Here is an 18,099-nt window from a genome sequence, read left to right as displayed (position 1 = left end):
AGCACTCAAGGCTCGTCGGCGTGGGCCTAGTTAAAGGTACGTCGGTGATCATCGTGCGCATAACAGGGGGTCTTCATGAGGTGATCTTGTCACCAAATTAGCCATTGAGAATGAAAACGGATATAGTACGGTTAGAGATGAGGTCTTACAGTATGACCCTTCTCAATGTGCACCATGCATGCTGAGTGGATCATCACTGTCGGGGTGATCTGCACATAGTGTTAGAAGGTGTTCGAGCGATTTGAGTGTACGGCAAGAGTAGCTTACGTAGGAGAGTAGGTCGGCGAGGTCGGCGACCACTTCGGTGACGTTGCTGAGTATGGCGCGGGACCTGGTGATGTGGGGGAGAACTTGGGTGAAGTTGGGGAGTACTGGTTCGCCGCTGGGCTTGTCGGACTATAGACGGGACTAGTCGGGCTATAGCTCGGAGAAGTTGGCGAGGTAGGTGAGCGTCTATCACTCCCTGCACCAAACTGTGGGCTGCTTGGACTGTACATAGGTGAAGTCGGGCTGTAGGCAGGAGATGTTGGACTATAGTGAGGTGAAGTGGCGCCACGACCCATCTGCGCCGGAGAGGTCGGGCTGTAGCTTGGAGATGTGGGAGAGTAGGATGGGGATGTAGGCGAATAACTTGGCGAGGTAGGCGAGTATGACGGAGAGGTAGGCGAGCCATAGGCTGGCGAGGTAGGAGAGTAGTTCGGCGACGTGGGCGAATACTGTGGGCTGGTGGCGGAGTAGCCTGGCGATGTCGCTCCGAAGCGCGGACTGCTGATCCCTGGCGAGGTTGGCGAATAACCAGGGGATGTCGGCGAGTAGCCTGGAGAGGTTGGGCTTGTTCCGCCGAAGCCGGGACTCATGGATCCATACGCTGGGCTTCGACCACCAGCATATGGACTAAATCCGCCATCAAAGGAGCTGCCACCATAAGACGTCAAACCTCCACTATCATCTCCACCAGCAGCGGCCAGAGGGGAGAATGTTGCGTCATACGTTGGTCCGCCCAGTCCTCCCTCATAAGAAGGAGAGCCAAGGTCGTACGGGGTAGCTGCGCCATTATCAAGGTAATTGCCAGCGGCAGCTCCAGAGCGCATTTGTGTATTATCTTCGACCATGGTGAGCAACATGGCATTGTCCATGACAAGATCGAACTCCCCAGTACCCATGGGAGCGAGCTGGCCAAGCATGATGTTTTCCGACACACCCCTGCAGTCATCAAGTTCACCGTTGCCTGCAGCCTCTAGAAGAATTTCCACTGTCTCTTCGAATGAACAGCGCATTAACGCGCCCGTATCGTTTCGATTAATGCCGTGGCGAGTAATGGCCATAAGCATACCGCGCTGACACATGATGTCCACCAGAAGTGCCATGTGACGGTGGTTGACATAGGAGCCATCAAAGGACAAGACCATCGCCAATTCTTTCAGCAATCCGCCTCGGGCTGCCTCAATTCCGAGCACTCCAAGGATTTCGATAAACGAATTCGAATAGGTTTTCCTTGGGTTCACGCCTTCGATAGCAAGTACCTCAGCGAGGGCGGTGCCATTAGTATCAAGAATCCAATCCTGGCATCGTGTATCGTTCTTCGATTTGATCATAGAACCATCTTCGTTGTAGTGCATCTTTATCTCCGCTCGAATGAAAGCTCGGTCAATACCACGCACGCCGCGGAGATTGACATCATCAAGTAGGTGCTTTTCGAGCTTGCGCATCCACCGTTCGTCCCTGTCCTCTTCGTCCTCGTCTTCCTTTGCCAAGTTGACATCGTAGATGAACCGAACACGCAAGACTTGAGAATCAGCGTTCTCGTCACTGAAGATTACCGCAACGTGAGGAGCAAATTCTTCTTTGATCCTACGAGCAACTTCAGTAATTGAAATACTCTTGTCAAGAAGCTTCTTGCGATCAAGAGTAATGCGAAGAAGCCACTTCGATTGCTGTTCGGTATCAATTTCCTCGTCTGGAAGGATGAAGTATGACTCGACCATATCCTCATCAGCCTCTACGACTGTAGAGTGAATATCAGGATCGTAATAGAGTTCGACAGTTTCAGCTAGGGAGCGAAGGGTTGTATGCTCGATGCGGCTTCGCAAAAATTTAGCCTCTTGCTGGGTAGCATCTGCTTCGGTTTGGAAGACAACCATAGAGGGAGTCTTAATATTGGCAGCAACATTTAAAATCTCCTTTAGACGCGGAACACCCAGTGTAACGTTCTTCGACGACACACCAGCAAAATGGAAAGTGTTGAGAGTCATCTGAGTAGCTGGCTCCCCGATCGACTGAGCGGCAAGGACACCGACCATCTCACCAGGAGCAACCGCAGCCCTGAGGAATCGGTTCTCTAGATCTCCCAAGACATTCTCGAAAGCCAACTTATTAAGGTGGTCAGAAGTGACAAGGCGTTTGAACGCGAGTCGTGATCGTAGATGACATTTAAACAATTGGGTCGCACTCTCTTGAGCCTCTCGAGACAAGTGGTCATCACCACGGATAATGACAAGCTTATCTAGAAGCGCGCGGACTTTGGTGATGACATCGACGGGGTGGAGGTCGCTCCTGCCGGTCTCTTTGATTCGGAACTTGGTCTTCGCAGTCTGAATCATACGCATAATATTAAGAGGCAGTTGCCATTGTTCGGTGTCATCCTCAGCACGTTCTCGGAGGAACGCACGATCCTTGAGCAGTTGTTCCCACTCGGCGTCCAGATGCCGCTGGACATCGATGTCTCCCTGGATTTCGCCAGCAAGATCAAGTTCTTTTGCTGGAATGGGGAACTCGTCACCCATAACATCTACTCGAAATCTTTGCTCGAACTTTGTGTGGGAGCAAGTGACGATGTCGATCCTCTGCTTCTCAATGAACGCACCATCAAGGCCGTCTTCGCCATAAATGAACTCGACAATGTCTCCAAGAGAGTTTCGGACCGTGCCATCGTACTTCACCATGACGTCTTCGAGAGCTTTCACCAATCGACGCTGAATGTAGCCCGTCTCGGCCGTCTTGACTGCTGTGTCAATCAGACCTTCACGACCAGCCATAGCGTGGAAGAAGAACTCGGTGGGAGTGAGACCACGCAGGTATGAATTCTCGATGAATCCTCGTGACTCAGGAGAATAATCGTCCTTGGTGAAATGGGGCAATGTTCGATATTTGAATCCAAACGGAATGCGCTGACCCTCTACAGCTTGCTGTCCAACGAGGGAACTCATTTGCGAAATATTGACATTAGAGCCTTTTGAACCGGACGAAACCATCTGGCCTAGGTTGTTAAAATCTTTCAGATTTTTGGCAGCAGCAGTACCGCCACCCTCACGACCTTCGTTCAACGCTTTCTGGACTTTGTTTTCGAAGGTTGCGCGCACACTGAGGCCAGGCGCAGGTTCAAGTTCGTTCGCAGTCGCTTGCTTAACAATGTCCTCGACGTTCCGCTTTGCTTCGGTAATCTTCTCGTTGATCAAACCCGACGTTTTTGCGTCTGGAATCGTGTCACCGATACCAATACTGAAACCGTTGTGCAAGAGCCAGTAGTTGACAATGCGCTGTGCGGCATCAAAGAAACCAACGGCGGCCTTCCAGCCATATTCGTTGAAGATGATGTGCACAACACCGCCTGCACTGGCACCAACAGCTTTCTTGTTCAATGGACCCCATAAGACCTCTCCCCCATGGATCAACAGGCCATCGTCAGAAATGTCGTTATGTGGGGTAGCGCTATCATCAGGAGCCCTCATTATGTTGACACCCGAGGGCAACGCCATGCTAATGATTTGCTTGCCGGTCCACCGCGGAACTGGCCTGAGAATGGCAGGCTGGGGTATAACACCATCCCACTCAGGTACCCACATCATGATGTTTTGGACTTGTTGCTTGGTGAGGAAGTTATCTCGGCGGCAGATCTTGAAGATGCCACAGAGCGTATCCTGTACAATTCCCATAAGAGGGGAATTTCGTTGCGGGGAAACGATGTTGAGAGGAACCATGCACAAGTTCATAATCTCCGCACGTGTTTCATCGCTCTGAGGGACGTGGAGATTCATCTCATCCCCATCGAAATCGGCATTGTAGGGAGATGTGACGGACAAGTTGAGGCGGAAAGTGGAGTAGGGCATGACCTTGACGCGATGACCCATCATAGATTCTTTGTGCAAGGATGGCTGTCGGTTGAAGATGATGACATCATCGTCGTCGATGTGTCGCTCAACCTTCCAGCCGTATTGCAGTCGGAGCTGGTCCAAGTTCTTGTTATGCCTCAGGTCGAGCCTCGTACCATCCGTCTTAATGACATAGTTGGCACCAGGATGTTGATTTGGGCCATTGCGTACCAGATTAGTGAGCTTGCTGATGTTGAACTTGGTTACAACCTCAGGGTAGGTGAGGGTTCGAGCGATCTTGGGTGGGACACCGACCTGGTCCAGGGAAAGATTTGGGTCGCCGGTAATAACGGTACGAGCAGAGAAGTCTACACGCTTACCCATCAAGTTGCCTCGCAGCCGGCCCTCCTTCCCTTTTAGACGGCCGCGAATTGTCTTCAGCGGTCGGCCGGATTTCTGCATTGCCTGGGGCACTCCGTTTGCGTCATTATCCATATAGGTGGCAATGTGGTATTGCAGAAGGCTCTCAAACTCATTCAGGATATGCTGGGGTGAACCGGTCTGAATGCACTCTTGCACGCGAGCATTGGCTCGAATAATGTCACCCAGCTTGTAGGTCAAATCGTCCTCGCCGCGCATGCCTTGGCCAGTTCCGTCGACAGAGATACTCGGGCGAACTGGGGGAGGTGGTACAGGGAGAACCGAGATGATCATCCACTCAGGCCGGGCGTAGTCGGCGTTCAGACCGAGCAGATGAAGCGTGTTGTCGGATATATTCCGGAAGATGTTGAGTGCATCCTGGGGAGAGATGGTCTTTTTCTCCTCGCCCTTTCCTTCGTCGTCGTCTTTCTTAGGCTTGAATGTCGCCGTGAGCTTCAGGCCCTCTTTCCTGATTGCATCCGGCTGCCTATTGCCACAGCCACCGTGTGAAATCTTGGGACCCTTCTTGTTGTCCTCTTCAGGCATATCCGTAACACACTCTCGCTTGGTCTTGGACAGTCGCCATATCGCATCGAACCGCCGCTTCGGATCCTTCAGCCGAAGGGCTGACTTCCAGTCGGGGTGGTTCTATGCGGGAGGTTAGCACTATCAACAGAAACCGATACGCATGTCTTCCTCTTGAGGGAGACCTACGTAATCAGCCAGAATCAGCCCGCAGTTGTGGCAGACGGTCTCCAAAATCTTCTTGATTTTAACGATAAAGCCTGGCACGTGTCAGAGGAGCACGCTGAAGGAATTCCAAATGACGGATGCTTACCAACGTGAAAGACAGGCACGGCGAGCTCTATATGGCCGAAATGCCCTGGGCAGACCTGAATGTCCTCTTTGCAGGTCGCGCAAGTATACATGCGGTCGATGGTGCCGAGCTTGGGATCGTTGAGACCCTGAAGTCGCGGTTGCTGCTTTTGTTCATCCTGCAGGACGATCAGCGCGTTCAAGGTGGTGACGGAACAGTGGTACATACCATAGTCTCGGGATAGAGAATGTGGACTACACTCATCGCCTTGATCTCCTCCGGCGAGAGGAGGCCGAACTGGATCTCCTTGATCGTGCGCAAAGGGCACTTGGAGTAGGATACGACGGAGGGAGCCATGGTTGCGGGAGCAGTGAATAAACTAGACCAGAGAGCGTGTTAGAAAGAGGAATCACCGGCTATCTATGAGCGTCAGCGCGAAGGCTGCGAAGGCAGCGGCAGTGGCCACGCCGACACTGGCACCTCCTGCTACTCGAGGCTCTGCAAATTTGCCGTTATAGGTATGTCGCGAGTGCGGGTATTGTGTAGAGGGCGCGCAGAGGGAGGCTGTTGATGCGCCGGGGGAGCTCGAAGAGATGGCGTCGAAGAATAGATGGCCGTTGACAAAGGCTGCACAGGTCGGGGGCTCGCGGTCGGGTCGCGCGCGGTAGGCGAGGGCTGGCGGCGCCGTTGGTTTCGCCTGACGGGCAGCGCAGACGAGCTGGGCGAGTTGTTGACGCGCTCAACGAGATGTTAGAGCGGCCGTGGAGATGGGGGTGGGTGGGTGTAGAGGGAGCGTCTGAAACAGCCGCTGGGCAGGAGAAGAGGCGATTGATCAAAGCGGCGACAAAGGATCGCGGCTGACTCAGGCCTTGGCAAAGCCACTTCACCGCTGCCTCTGACCGGCCAAGCCACAGGGCCGCATATTTCGGAATGTGCTTCACGCATACTGAGGACTTGTCTCCGTTTGCGCGCCGACGTGAAGATGCTGTGTCGCCTCTGTCCTCACCTCTACCTCTGCCGCCTTCTCCTGTGACCTCCATCTCCCTCTTTCCCCGTCGCAGCTGCCCGCCATGAACCTGTCGCTTGTGGACCCTTTTGTCCTCGCCCAGGACTGTCCTGAAGTCATCACGGGCAGACTGCGTAGGCTCCTCCCCTCTCCCGCCCCCTCCTCTCCCCGCTAGACCGCCGCGTCGTGACTCACTCTCTGCGCAGGCAGTGGCCACTCGACTTCAATCCGCTTCAGCCACCGCGGCGACCTTCTTGCCTCTGGACGAGTAAGCCCCAATTGGTACAGAACCTCTGCTGCCTCTCTGACTGAATGTGCTCCAGCACGATGGCGTCGCCGTCATCTTCGACATTGAAACAAACGGCGTTGCGCGCAAGCTCCGCGGCCACACGCGTCAGGTCCAGTCGCTGAGCTGGTCCACCAACGACCGATATCTGCTGAGTGCCGGCCAGGACTGGAAATGCGTGCTCTGGGACCTCAAGGACGGCTCGCGCGTGCGCACCGTACGCTTCGAAACCGCCATCTTCATCGCTGAGCTGCATCCCAAGAACAAGTAGGCACGCCTCGTTCGCGCCCTCTCCCCGCCCTGCGCTAATTGTGTCTCAGTATGGTCTTCGTTGCCGCCCTTTTTGAAGACCAGCCGGTCCTCGTCGACATGTCCGCCGACGTCCCCATCAAGCATACCCTGCCCTCTGCTCCGCGCCGCTCCCAAATCGAACGTGAAAATGCCTCGGAGAAGCAGGCTGCGCAGGACGCCAAGCAGACTTCAACTGTTACTGTCTTCACACCCTCGGGCGACCACATCATCGCCGGCACAAACAAGGGATGGCTCAACATCATCAGCACTGCGACTCGCCAGGTCCAGTACTCGACTCGCTTTACCAACAACATCATCGTTTTCGTCCGCTTGACCCCCTCCGGGAGAGACGTGGTCATCAACTCCAGTGACAGGATTGTCAGGACTCTCCATCTCCCTGATCTATCGGACCCCAAGCTAGACTTTGACACCCTCCAGCTCGAAGTGGAACACAAGTTCCAGGACCTTGTGAACCGCCTCTCCTGGAACCATGTGTCATTCAGCCCGAGCGGCGAATATGTCACGGCGTCAACCTGGATGAATCACCACATCTACGTCTGGGAACGTGGCCAAGGTAGCTTGGTGAAGATTCTGGAAGGCACAAAAGAAGAATTGTCTGTCGTTGAGGTAAGTTGTGCCCCCATGTGGCTTCGTCAACTCAAACTTATGACTTAGTGGCACCCTTTCCGCCCCTTCGTTGCCGCCATCGGCGTTGATTCCGGTCGAGTATGGCTCTGGTCAATCCTCCAACCCCAACGGTGGTCAGCCCTAGCGCCTGACTTTGTCGAGGTCGAGGAAAACGTCGAATATATTGAGCGAGAGGACGAGTTCGACATCCAGCCCCTGGAGGAGATCCACAAGCGCCGGCTGGACCAAGAGGACGAAGAAGTCGATGTGCTTACTGTCGAACCAGTGAAGTCCGCAACAGAGTATGAGGCGGGTGATTTCCGCATGCCCGTTCTATTGGATATCGAAGCTAGCGACAGTGAAGATGAAGTGGTAGCTATAGGGGCAGGCCAATTCCGGAGGAAGAGTCCCGGGACTGGACGAGAATGGATGAACGATGATGAATTGGTGGCAAGCGGCGATGAAGCTAGAAAGGCACTGACAAACGGCACCACCGCCACGACGCAGAATGGAACGAAGAGGCGAAGGGGCGGGTGAGAGCGCACATATCACCAAGTCAAGATAAAAATGTGCTCAGCACAAACGTCAGAATATGAGTGCGAAGAGGCTTGAAGGCTCTCGTCTTCTCTCTGTCATAAGCTACGCGAGTCTCGAGGAGAGAGATTGAATTGCTTGTGCATGTCGAGGAGCAGTCTTAAGGACGTCGAGTCAGCAGGTCAACCCTCGGACGTGCTTTACACGTCTATGTATCAGCTTCATTACTACGTCATATGCACTGCCTACGAGCCTCATCCAAAGATTCATCCAGAACTTTCCTGCAGAACGGATCGTTCACCGTAGCAAAGAAGCTTCCTAATCTTTATTCCTTTCACAGCTGGTGCCAGTCACGAAACATCAATAGGGACTATTTGAGCTACAGAACTCCTTGCTCTAATTAAGGAGACCTTGAGGATGCGAGGTTATTGTTATGTTAGGTTCTACCTTTTTATCTTTCCACATAATTGGAAAGCAGAATATTCTATTCATTTTAGCTGTAAACCTGCCCTTTCTCTTAATTCTTGTGGACATTCATATCAAGTTCTATACGAAGCGATAATATGTATCGGAGATCAATTCACGCCCTGGCCAGGAAACGCTGAAGCAGAGCCTCGAGGGGCGTAGTGGTTACGACTGGGACGGTTTAAGAAGGAAGAAACTTGTTGAAGTGAGCTTTTACTATTTACAACCTGTGAACGGTCATTCAGTTTGTCCTACATGTTGGCACAATGCGAGGCCAATGCGGTATAGAACGGGACAAGTGTATTAGTATCCTCCCTATTGCTAGTAATATGTTCAGCAGACTAGATGCTCCCAGCGAACATTCTGTGGCAGATCCCAATATGAGCCACAAACAAGAGCGTCTTCAAGGCCGCTTGTACCGCCTGTATCTCCACGCTAACCCAAATCAGCAATTCCGATATGGTTTTATCTCAACATCCATCATCTGATCACAACTCATCATTCTTCATTCTCCACCATAGGTGGGTGGTTGTTTTAGATTCTCGTACGACCTTGTTTCTCTCAAAGTTCTTGTTCTCAGTTCATGCTTAGTGGCAAGCTTGATTGTCGTTTCTAGTCGGCTCTTCTCCGTCGGAGAACTTCCAGCACCAACGGAGTTCGGACAAGGGCCCAACATTCAAGAGTTATAAATCCATTCCACATCTCCAGTTATTAGATATCTATCTATATCCCTCTATTGCTTCAATTCTATATCCTCACCCCGACACATATCCACATCTCAATCATCTCGCCCTTCTGACCTTTTCCTCCAGCACTCCCAAAATCCAAACCCTTCACCATGACCCAAAACCCAAACCTCCTCGTCTTTGGCGCTGGCGTCATCGGCCTAACCACCGCCCTCGTTCTCCGCCAAACCTACCCAACCTCCAAAATCACCATCGTAGCAAAACACTTCCCCGGCGATCGCAGCATCCAATATACATCCCCGTGGGCTGGGGCCAACTGGGCTTCAATGGCGCACGACAACGGGCCGCTGGAGAAATATGACGAAGTGACATTCCATAAGTTTAGCCAGATCGCTGAACAGCATCCTGAAGCTGGGGTTGGGCGAATGGGCATGTGGGGCGTGTTCGATGCGCTGATTGAAGATACGGGAATTTTGACGCCTGAAACGGGAAAAGTCTGGTATGAGGAGTTGGTGGGGTTGAGGGCGTTGGAAGAGAACGAGTTGCCGAGTGGAGCGAAGTTTGGGTTGGAGTTTGCGAGTACGTTTAGGATTAATACGCAAGTTTATTTGGGGTGGTATGTCATTGATTCTCTTTACCATCTTTCTATGCCTAACTAAATCTATTGCGTTCTTGTATCTCCTTATAGAGATGCTTAAACGAAGAGCAACCCCGCCTGGGGACAAAAATCGAATTTTAACAGGTGAAGTACAACAGGCTCCAAGACCAGGTCCTCGTCAACAAAATCACTCTCGTCCGCCGCACCTACTCTTCCCTCTCATCCCTCCTCTCCGATTTCCCTACAACTACCATCCTGATCAACGCCACTGGTCTCGGCTCCTTGGCCCTCACCGACGTGAAGGATACGAACCTGTACCCAACCAGAGGCCAAACCGTCTTAGTCGCCGAACCCAAGACTCCCATCAACCGCATGTACTTCCGCTCCCCGAAGCGCATTGACCCGCTGACCACTTACGTGTTTCCACGGCCGTTAGGCGGAGGCGTAATTTTGGGAGGTAGTAGACAGGATGGGAATTGGAGTGAAGAGGTGGATATGGAGCTTGCGAAGGAAATTATGGATAGGTGTTGCAAGATTTGTCCGGAGTTGGGGAGGGTGGAGGATTTGCAGGTAATCAGTCACAATGTAGGATTGAGACGTAAGTCTTCTCGCTCTTCCAATATTTTCCTCTGCTCTATCGAATTGATGGCCGAAAAGCTGCTAATCCAACATGCTGATGAAAAAAAATTTAGCTTCTCGAAAAGGCGGGCCTAGAATTGAATTGGAGAAAGGGGGTAATGGTATTCCAGTCGTCCATAATTATGGACATTCGGGAGCAGGATATCAGTCTTCATGGTGAGTTGAGACACGAACTACCCTGCGTGACCTTTTCCCGGTACTGATAGATGTGATAGGGGCACTGCCGAACGAGCTGTCGAATTGGTGAAAAAGGCTTTGGGGACTAATGCAAAACTCTGAGCACCGGCCCATATAAAGACTATCGAGTTGCAAAATGAATGCCAGTGCATATTCTGGATGTGCAGAGCACCATTCACCTTATAGGGTTACTGCCACCCACCCGCCTCGAGCATGATCTTCAGAAGCCCATATGCCAACCCATTATATGTTACCATCAGTGACTCCATCTCCGGTTGCTTGAGGAGTATCATATGGTCTGAAATCGTGCTTACGACGACTTCCCTTAAACCTTTATCCTCTTCGGGCGTTGTTGCGAATACAATCTCTGCAGCTATTGGAAACTTAGAGGTATTCCAGAACGACTGACACGCCAATATGAACTTTTCTCTGACCAGAGACTTGAGCCCCATGACTTGGTACTTATCGGCAAGTTCGTACAATCTAGCATGGTGAACTAGATTAGCCGGGAAAATATCGGGAGAAGGAATGCAACCACGGCCACCGCAACTCCAGTCCCGAACCCTGAGTTGGGTTGCACAGGCGTGATGGCTACATACAAATGCGTGCAAATTCGAATCGTTGCATGTATGTGGAAAGACCAGATCAGTTTTGTCGGTTGTCGGTACCGTATAGTCGCCAATGTACAGGTATTCGAGCATCAAGCCCACAATCTCCGTTTCGTCTTCTAAGAGATCTATCATTCTATCTTTAGCCTCCTACTTCTCATTAGCGTGATGTTGCTTGGGAACTACGAGCAAGGCTGAGTGTTGAATGGTGAGTGTGTGACTTACTCTGCCGAAATTCACCGCCCTAGCGAAATACCCGCTTCGAGGGCAGACAATTGCTTTATGAACCCTCCATGTCTTGTCCTTGCAATTTATTGTGAAATCAGAGTACTCCCCAGAAGTGAGAAGGCTGATACAATATCAGCTGCTTCGGGTCTGACGCCCGGCTTTACAGAAACCGGCTCGATAAGATAATGGCTTACTTCTTGAGCGAATCTTTTAATAACTTGCTACTTTCGTCGGCCATATTGCATAAGATTTTTACATACCGGACATTTCGCGATGCACTTGATGTTGTGTGAAGATGTGTTGTGAATGTGGCCTTGTTCACCCCCTGAAGCTGTTGGGTTGGGGCACAGCCACTTGAATGTCAGCAGATGGATCGGCAAGCCACACTTCCAGGTTACTCTGGGAGCCTAATCGCTTGCAATGAATATCTAAAAGTGAAGGTAAAGCCACATCCACGCTGTGAGGCCCTGGAAAAATGTAGGATTCATGACATTATAAGGCAAGGCATAAGGTGAATCTATCCGACTCAGACTTAAAGCGGCGCAAGATGCTAAACTGATTCGAAAACGTAAAACACCTCAGTTTGGACATATGTTTGACATTTGGGCTTCAAAAATGAAGCCCGATTTAGAATGCTGTGGACTTCTGGTTGATTGAACGACCATCAACAATGCATTGTCAAAATTAATGGTACCTAGATTTTTATAGCCAATAATAGGGGAGCCTGGATTCTTGACTTCGAAACTTAATATTAAGTTTCATGTTCAGAGATAGTTTCCAAGTCCATGCTGTGTCCCCTCGATTGACGAAAGATCGAGCGCACGAATTCACAGACATGGATAGCTAGTGAGCAAGCCAGCCTTGGCATTATATACATTTGTGGTGTTCTTTCAGTGAGGAACCGCAGCGTGGGCTGATTCCAGGTCTTGTCGTCTCATAGAATCCCGAGCGTGCCCATTCGAAGATGCATGGAGGGAATGCAACCTCGGCTCGACATATCGGTGTCGCTCTCCTATTGGTACACCAAGGAGAGATTGCTCCAGTCATGTAGGGACTTCAGATCTTGGACCATAGGGCTGGGGAATGTTGCCTCGGCTCCAAACTCAAACGAACGGGATTTATTGGCGTACTATGAGAAATCGTAGATTCGATGATCGCCCATCCTTCAAGATGAATCCGACACATTGGGTAGGCCATACGAGAAAGGAAGCATCGAGAGTGTTGCAACGCAGACAGCTGATGGTATTTGGAATGAGGTGCGTTGTCTGATCAGAGTTCTGATACGAACGGAAAACGAGGATGAAAAACCGGGTGAGAACTGGTGTGGGAGCACAAGGCTATGCTGACGCTACGAAGCGAATGCAGTGAAATCCAAAATCTAGCCCCGGATATTCGAGGAGGCTTGAATAAGGGGAGGCGAAGGACTTCATCATTGCTGCAATGACGTGTAGAGGCAGTAAAGCAGAGATATCTCCTGCACACGAACATTCGATTGGATTCATTCGGCACCTGGACGTTGACGGTGCGGCGGCTAATAATGCAGATATACGATCCGGGAAAAGGGCGATGCCTGCAGCGTAATCAGGTCCTGCTGACAACCGGATGATTGGGAGAGATGACATCGAGCCACACTCAAACGACCATGATGCCCCCCTTGGGCACCAAAGACCTGAGTATCATAGAGGTATTGGAGGATGCGCGTTAACTCGGTGCCCTGAATCAGTACCCTGCCTTTGCCCTGCTCACATGATCCGGCCAAGGTCCTAAATCTGGGGTTGCAATCCCCTGCTGCAGGATTTCAACGTGGTCGGACCTGGAGTGCGGTAGATGGAATAGGATTTGGTGCACGTTCCGACGACACGTTTTCGCGAGACACAACAAGGAAGCATCCACGCCCGGTGCGCAATGGTGCCGGGAAAATCGATGTTTTTGGACCAAGCGCGAACAATCGCGCATCGGCGTTTGAGGCCCAGACTCGGTGCTTTCCAAGAGGACGGGAGGCCATCCATAGTGGCGGGTGATTGGCAGAGCGACAAAAGTTTTACGCATTGAAGGACGCCCGTCAGTGTCTTGACATGGAAATGCTTTGTGCTGCAAGCCCGAGCAGGACCTGGATAAGACGTCTTGTTCGCCCTGGCAGTGCGCCTCTGCGTCGAAGGCTTCGCGATGACGGGCTGGCGGGCGCCGGGAGGCGACAGAAGAAAGGCGGTTAAGGTGATAGCGCTTCTCGTCGTCTTGGGTGGTGGTCCACGATTCGTTGAGGTGTGGAGACTTCAGTAGTGGAATGCGGGGACTCCAGGTGCCAAGCAGTGGCAAGCACCCACCCCCATCAAGCGTTCATCGCCATGCGCCGTTCTGTTCAAGTTGTTTTGGGCATATCTGCCGCTCTCCACAGTTCTTTCCGCCATCGTCGCAATCTGGTATACGTGCCTCGGTATCTTTCCAATCCCTTCGCTCCTTCCAACATCTCACCAGGGCTTGGCAACCTACATGGAGCAGGTCCCGTTCAGCTGGGACGTATAAGATGAGCACAAGCTTTCCAGTTTTTCTCTCATCGCATGCTGATCACCGACCTTCTCATTTTCTTCTCTTCATCTTCTCTTCATCTTCTCTCCCTCTTCTCTAGTAGTCCATCCACACTTATCTCGCCATGGCGCAAGACATTGAGAAGCACGGAATGAACATGATGGAGGACGTCGGCACCGTCGTGTCCAAGGACGGCTCCATCGAGTCCGAATTCACCCTGGAAGAGCAAAAACGAATAATTCACCGCGTCGACCGGCGTCTTGTCATCACAGTGGGCTTCCTGTACTGCGTTTCTTTGATGGATAGGACGAATTTGGGTTCTGCTTCGATCGCTGGGTGCGCTTCCAATCGAACCTGTCGTGCTTACACATGCTTACGATAAGCTAGTATGACTAAAGAGCTGAAGTTAGCCATTCCTTTTGGCGATGTTAGCAGATACTCTGTTGTAACCCTTGTCTTTTTCACCACCTATGTGGTATTTCAGCCCCCGTCTACCATAATCGTCCGGAAGCTCGGTCCTCGAATCCATCTGTCAACCATCACATTGTTGTGGGGTGCTGTGATGATTGGCATGGGGTTTGTCAATGATTGGAAGGACCTTGCTGGACTCCGTGTCATTCTTGGTATCCTCGAGGCCGGATTTTTCCCCAGTTGTGTATACTTATTAAGCACATGGTACACTCGCTACGATGTCGGAAAGCGCTACTCATGCTTCTATATTCTCGGGAGCCTTGCTTCTGCGTGCGCCGGTATATTAGCATTCGGTGTATGATACCCCTGCCCTTCCCTCGAAACAAATATTGAATACTGACTGGTCCAGCTTATGCAAATGAAGGGCCTCCAAGGCCTCGGTGGATGGCGATGGATTTTCATCATTGAAGGAACCTTAACTTGTGTGTTGGGAATAGTCTGCTACTGGTTCCTTGTGGATTTCCCCGACCAGGCACACAAGTCATACAAGTTCCTGAATGAACGAGAGACAAAATTCATCATCGACCGCGTAAACAAAGACCGAGGTGATGCCGGAGTCCAGCCATTCTCTGCTGCCAAGTTCTTCCGTGCTGGTCTTGACCTGAAGATCTGGGGCTATGCGATGGTGCGTACATTGACATATCCTTAGCCCGTAATACTGATTGTTGCCAGATCTTCTTTGATACGACATGCGTCACGTATGCCCTCGCTTATTTCTTGCCTATCATTCTCACAGAGAATATGGGTTTCAGCGTTGGAGCTTCTCAGTGCTTGGGTAAGTGAATCCTTTCCCATTGCCTTCTCCGCATCCTAACTAGAAAAGTCGCTCCACCCTACGCACTCGCAGCCATTGTCATGTACGCCACAGGCTGGCTGGGCGATAAGTACAAGATCCGTGGCCCAATCATCTGCTTCAACATGCTCCTTTGCTTGATTGGTCTCCCCATCATGGGATTCCACAAGAACGCTGGGGTCCGGTATTTCGGTGTCTTCCTCACAACAGCCGGCGCAAATTCGAATGTTCCGGCAACGATGGCATATCAAGCGAATAATATCCGAGGTATGCGGAGGACAATGTCTTCAAGTACCCTTCTTACGGTGCATGCTGACGACCATAGGTCAATGGAAGCGTGCCTTCTGCTCTGCTACGCTTGTAGGATTCGGTGGATTTGGTGGCATTGCAGGCAGCCTTATCTTCAGAGCCCAGGATGCTCCTGAGTATCACCCAGGCCTATATGCATGCATCGCTTGCTGTCTCCTCACTATTGTTATCGTCGGTCTCGAGACCATTGTTTTCGTTCGCCAAAACGGGAAAGCAGCCCGGGGTGAGATTGAGTTGGAGGACAGCGATGTAAGTCTTCTTGTCCAGCTAACTGTTGAATGTCTGTTAACAAAGTATGCAGGAGGACCACCAGAAAGGATTCAGATATACATACTGATTTTGCCAGTTAAAATGGGTGCGTACGGGTTATATTTAATAGGTCCCATGGCGATAGGTTTGGACCTCGGCTAAGGGGTAGACGATATTCATGATGAGAAATTGGAATACTTGCCGCTTAACCAGAATCTTACATCGAAATGTAATGAACCGCTGCATCTTATGCATTCGTTGGTAACGAGACGAATCTTTGCAGCATCAATATTCAACATATTCCCTCATGCCACCGTACTTAGGCCAAATGCAAGTGAAATCCTTCAAGCTGCCGTGTCTTTTGAAGTTGCGTATTCCAACCATTCATATTACTAACCTATTCGCTTAATCGTCCTCTTCCACGCCCTTTCTTCTCCATCGTGCTATGAAGTGAGGTGAGTGGAAGATGTTAAAGAATGTCCCGATGATTAGTCGAGTCCAGACGTCGATCAGTAATCAGTACCACACATTTCAGGCTACCGTTCGCCCCAAGACTTTTCTCCCCGCAACTTCACATATCAAAAACCCCATTTACGGCCGTTGGCACCTGCAAGTATCCTCAATTAGACTGCAACGCGAGCAATGCGAGATAGCAACATGCGAGGAGACGTCAATTTGCAGGTGAGTCAAACACGTTTACGCGTCATCACGTGTTTTGGCGTTGACCTTACCATTATCGCCGTGAATCCATGTTGAGAGAACGAACGATTTGAAATATAAATCAACTTCTGTGCTCAGTTAAAGCGCTTGTTTCTTCAATGTTTCACTGTCTCCGGGCTTCAATTGGCAAGAAGAACCTTTCATCATTTACTGCCCACTTCGTCCCACCAATTGTGCCGCCCTATACTCCTCCACTATGACTTCCATTCAAGTCCCCAACCCGGCCTTCTATAAGTGGCCTGCCAGCGCCACCGGAGAATACATCGCTGCTCGTCGCGCCTTGTTGGAGAAAGAATACGCGCTCCGCAACCAGATCGAGGAAGTAGCCTCACAGCGCCGAGCCCTTCCTCTTGGGCCCATTCTCCCAACCTATACCTTCGAAGAAGGACCCAAAGACCTCGCCGCATCTTCTCCAATCACGAAAGTTACTTTGTCCGACGTTGCAAAGCCCGGTAGTCTCAGCCACAAAACCCTCGTCGTGTACCACTTGATGATGGGGGAGAACGCGACGAAAGCGTGTCCGGGGTGCAGTATGTTCGTCGATGGCTTGAACGGCGTGGCCAAGCATCTGGCTCAGCGCTTCAACCTGGTCGTTATCGCTAAGGCACCACTTCCCGTGATTCGCGAATATGCGATGAAAAGGGGTTGGCACGACCTTCGTTTCTTGTCTTCTTTTGGGAATTCGTTCAATAAGGATATGGGAGTCGAGGCTCCGGAGTGGATGGACGATATGCCTCAAGGCCCGGGAATGAGTGTGTTCAAGTATGAGGAAGATGATGGAGAAGGAAAGGTCCGATTTTTATATCAGACTAATCCGCATTTCGACAGGGATGTGATCCGTGGAATGGATCTTTTGACTCCAGTTTGGAATATATTAGATATTACCCCAGAAGGACGTGGCGATTGGGACCCGGGTTTTGAGTATGTCGAAAAGTGGGATGGCGTTAAGTTTTGAAGACGGTATATCACGGTACACCCTGTAACTCGGATGCGGTTTATGCTCGTTCTTTGTCTCTGAGAAGAGACCTGTGCAGTCTCCCGAAAATATGAATTACTAAACATTGACTAATGCGTGAAATCTCAATTATTCTTTGTTATCTACGAATGCTATGTTCCTCTCCACTTTATGCACAGAACAAACAGTCCCCTTCGTATGGGTATACCACTCATTTCTCGATACCCACACAAAAAGCACTGGCTTAAAGTGCAAGTAACTTCAAACAGTATATGCCCAAAAATCGCACACAGACAAACGCCAGTATATCAATCCGATCGATCAAGAATGTTTGTTTCATGCAAACCTACATGCACCCCTGAATGCAAATGAATGGTGTGAGATGCCCCTGTGCGCACCGTCGCTATGCAATTTAGAAAGGTAAAAAAAGGAAAACCAAAGGAATAGTAAGAAAGTAGACGAGACTTGAAATGATACGAATGGACCCGGATTTAGTACAGAGTACATCCCCATTTGACTGCGTCGATGATTTAGAATTTGAGCTTAAGTATCTCGACCCAGGCTGCCATGCTGATGGAATGGTCGCAGCCACGTTCAGCAATGAGC

General features: G+C 50.9%; 6 protein-coding genes across 6 annotated transcripts; 4 read left to right on the top strand and 2 right to left on the bottom strand.

Annotated features, from left to right (window-relative positions):
- Nucleotides 1-531: 531 nt before the first annotated feature.
- Nucleotides 532-5,682, bottom strand: BDR25DRAFT_224650 (beta and beta-prime subunits of DNA dependent RNA-polymerase; the record flags this gene model as incomplete). The annotated part of the gene is made up of 5 exons (XM_033685154.1): nucleotides 532-868; nucleotides 931-5,156; nucleotides 5,223-5,293; nucleotides 5,347-5,503; nucleotides 5,554-5,682. 5 exons carry the CDS (start codon nucleotides 5,680-5,682, stop codon nucleotides 532-534), a joined length of 4,920 nt encoding a protein of 1,639 aa, XP_033547838.1.
- Nucleotides 5,683-6,395: 713 nt separating this feature from the next.
- Nucleotides 6,396-8,072, top strand: BDR25DRAFT_223911 (WD40 repeat-like protein; the record flags this gene model as incomplete). Its single annotated transcript, XM_033685130.1, has 5 exons — nucleotides 6,396-6,465; nucleotides 6,538-6,599; nucleotides 6,655-6,884; nucleotides 6,938-7,535; nucleotides 7,584-8,072. The coding sequence occupies 5 exons, from the start codon at nucleotides 6,396-6,398 to the stop codon at nucleotides 8,070-8,072; spliced, it is 1,449 nt and encodes a 482-aa protein (XP_033547837.1).
- A 1,177-nt stretch (nucleotides 8,073-9,249) lies between these two features.
- Nucleotides 9,250-10,779, top strand: BDR25DRAFT_28862 (nucleotide-binding domain-containing protein). Its single transcript, XM_033688402.1, has 4 exons — nucleotides 9,250-9,836; nucleotides 9,977-10,416; nucleotides 10,511-10,613; nucleotides 10,673-10,779. The coding sequence occupies exons 1-4, from the start codon at nucleotides 9,373-9,375 to the stop codon at nucleotides 10,734-10,736; spliced, it is 1,071 nt and encodes a 356-aa protein (XP_033547836.1). The 5' UTR covers nucleotides 9,250-9,372; the 3' UTR covers nucleotides 10,737-10,779.
- On the bottom strand, nucleotides 10,423-11,765 carry BDR25DRAFT_28881 (uncharacterized protein). Its single transcript, XM_033688412.1, has 3 exons — nucleotides 11,665-11,765; nucleotides 11,468-11,591; nucleotides 10,423-11,392 (listed from the first exon to the last, which is right to left on the bottom strand). Exons 1-3 carry the CDS (start codon nucleotides 11,706-11,708, stop codon nucleotides 10,823-10,825), a joined length of 738 nt encoding a protein of 245 aa, XP_033547835.1. The 5' UTR covers nucleotides 11,709-11,765; the 3' UTR covers nucleotides 10,423-10,822.
- A 2,043-nt stretch (nucleotides 11,766-13,808) lies between these two features.
- On the top strand, nucleotides 13,809-16,190 carry BDR25DRAFT_261310 (MFS general substrate transporter). Its single transcript, XM_033686694.1, has 7 exons — nucleotides 13,809-14,332; nucleotides 14,384-14,762; nucleotides 14,817-15,092; nucleotides 15,140-15,242; nucleotides 15,291-15,527; nucleotides 15,586-15,818; nucleotides 15,871-16,190. Exons 1-7 carry the CDS (start codon nucleotides 14,121-14,123, stop codon nucleotides 15,904-15,906), a joined length of 1,476 nt encoding a protein of 491 aa, XP_033547834.1. The 5' UTR covers nucleotides 13,809-14,120; the 3' UTR covers nucleotides 15,907-16,190.
- Nucleotides 16,191-16,655: 465 nt separating this feature from the next.
- On the top strand, nucleotides 16,656-17,493 carry BDR25DRAFT_342784 (DUF899-domain-containing protein; the record flags this gene model as incomplete). The annotated part of the gene is made up of 1 exon (XM_033693762.1): nucleotides 16,656-17,493. Exon 1 carries the CDS (start codon nucleotides 16,735-16,737, stop codon nucleotides 17,491-17,493), a length of 759 nt encoding a protein of 252 aa, XP_033547833.1. The 5' UTR covers nucleotides 16,656-16,734.
- Nucleotides 17,494-18,099: the final 606 nt, after the last annotated feature.

This window comes from Lindgomyces ingoldianus (assembly GCF_010093535.1).
Source record: "Lindgomyces ingoldianus strain ATCC 200398 unplaced genomic scaffold BDR25scaffold_15, whole genome shotgun sequence".
In the NCBI taxonomy this organism is placed as follows: domain Eukaryota; kingdom Fungi; phylum Ascomycota; class Dothideomycetes; order Pleosporales; family Lindgomycetaceae; genus Lindgomyces; species Lindgomyces ingoldianus.
This window is presented reverse-complemented; position numbering and strand designations above follow the sequence as displayed.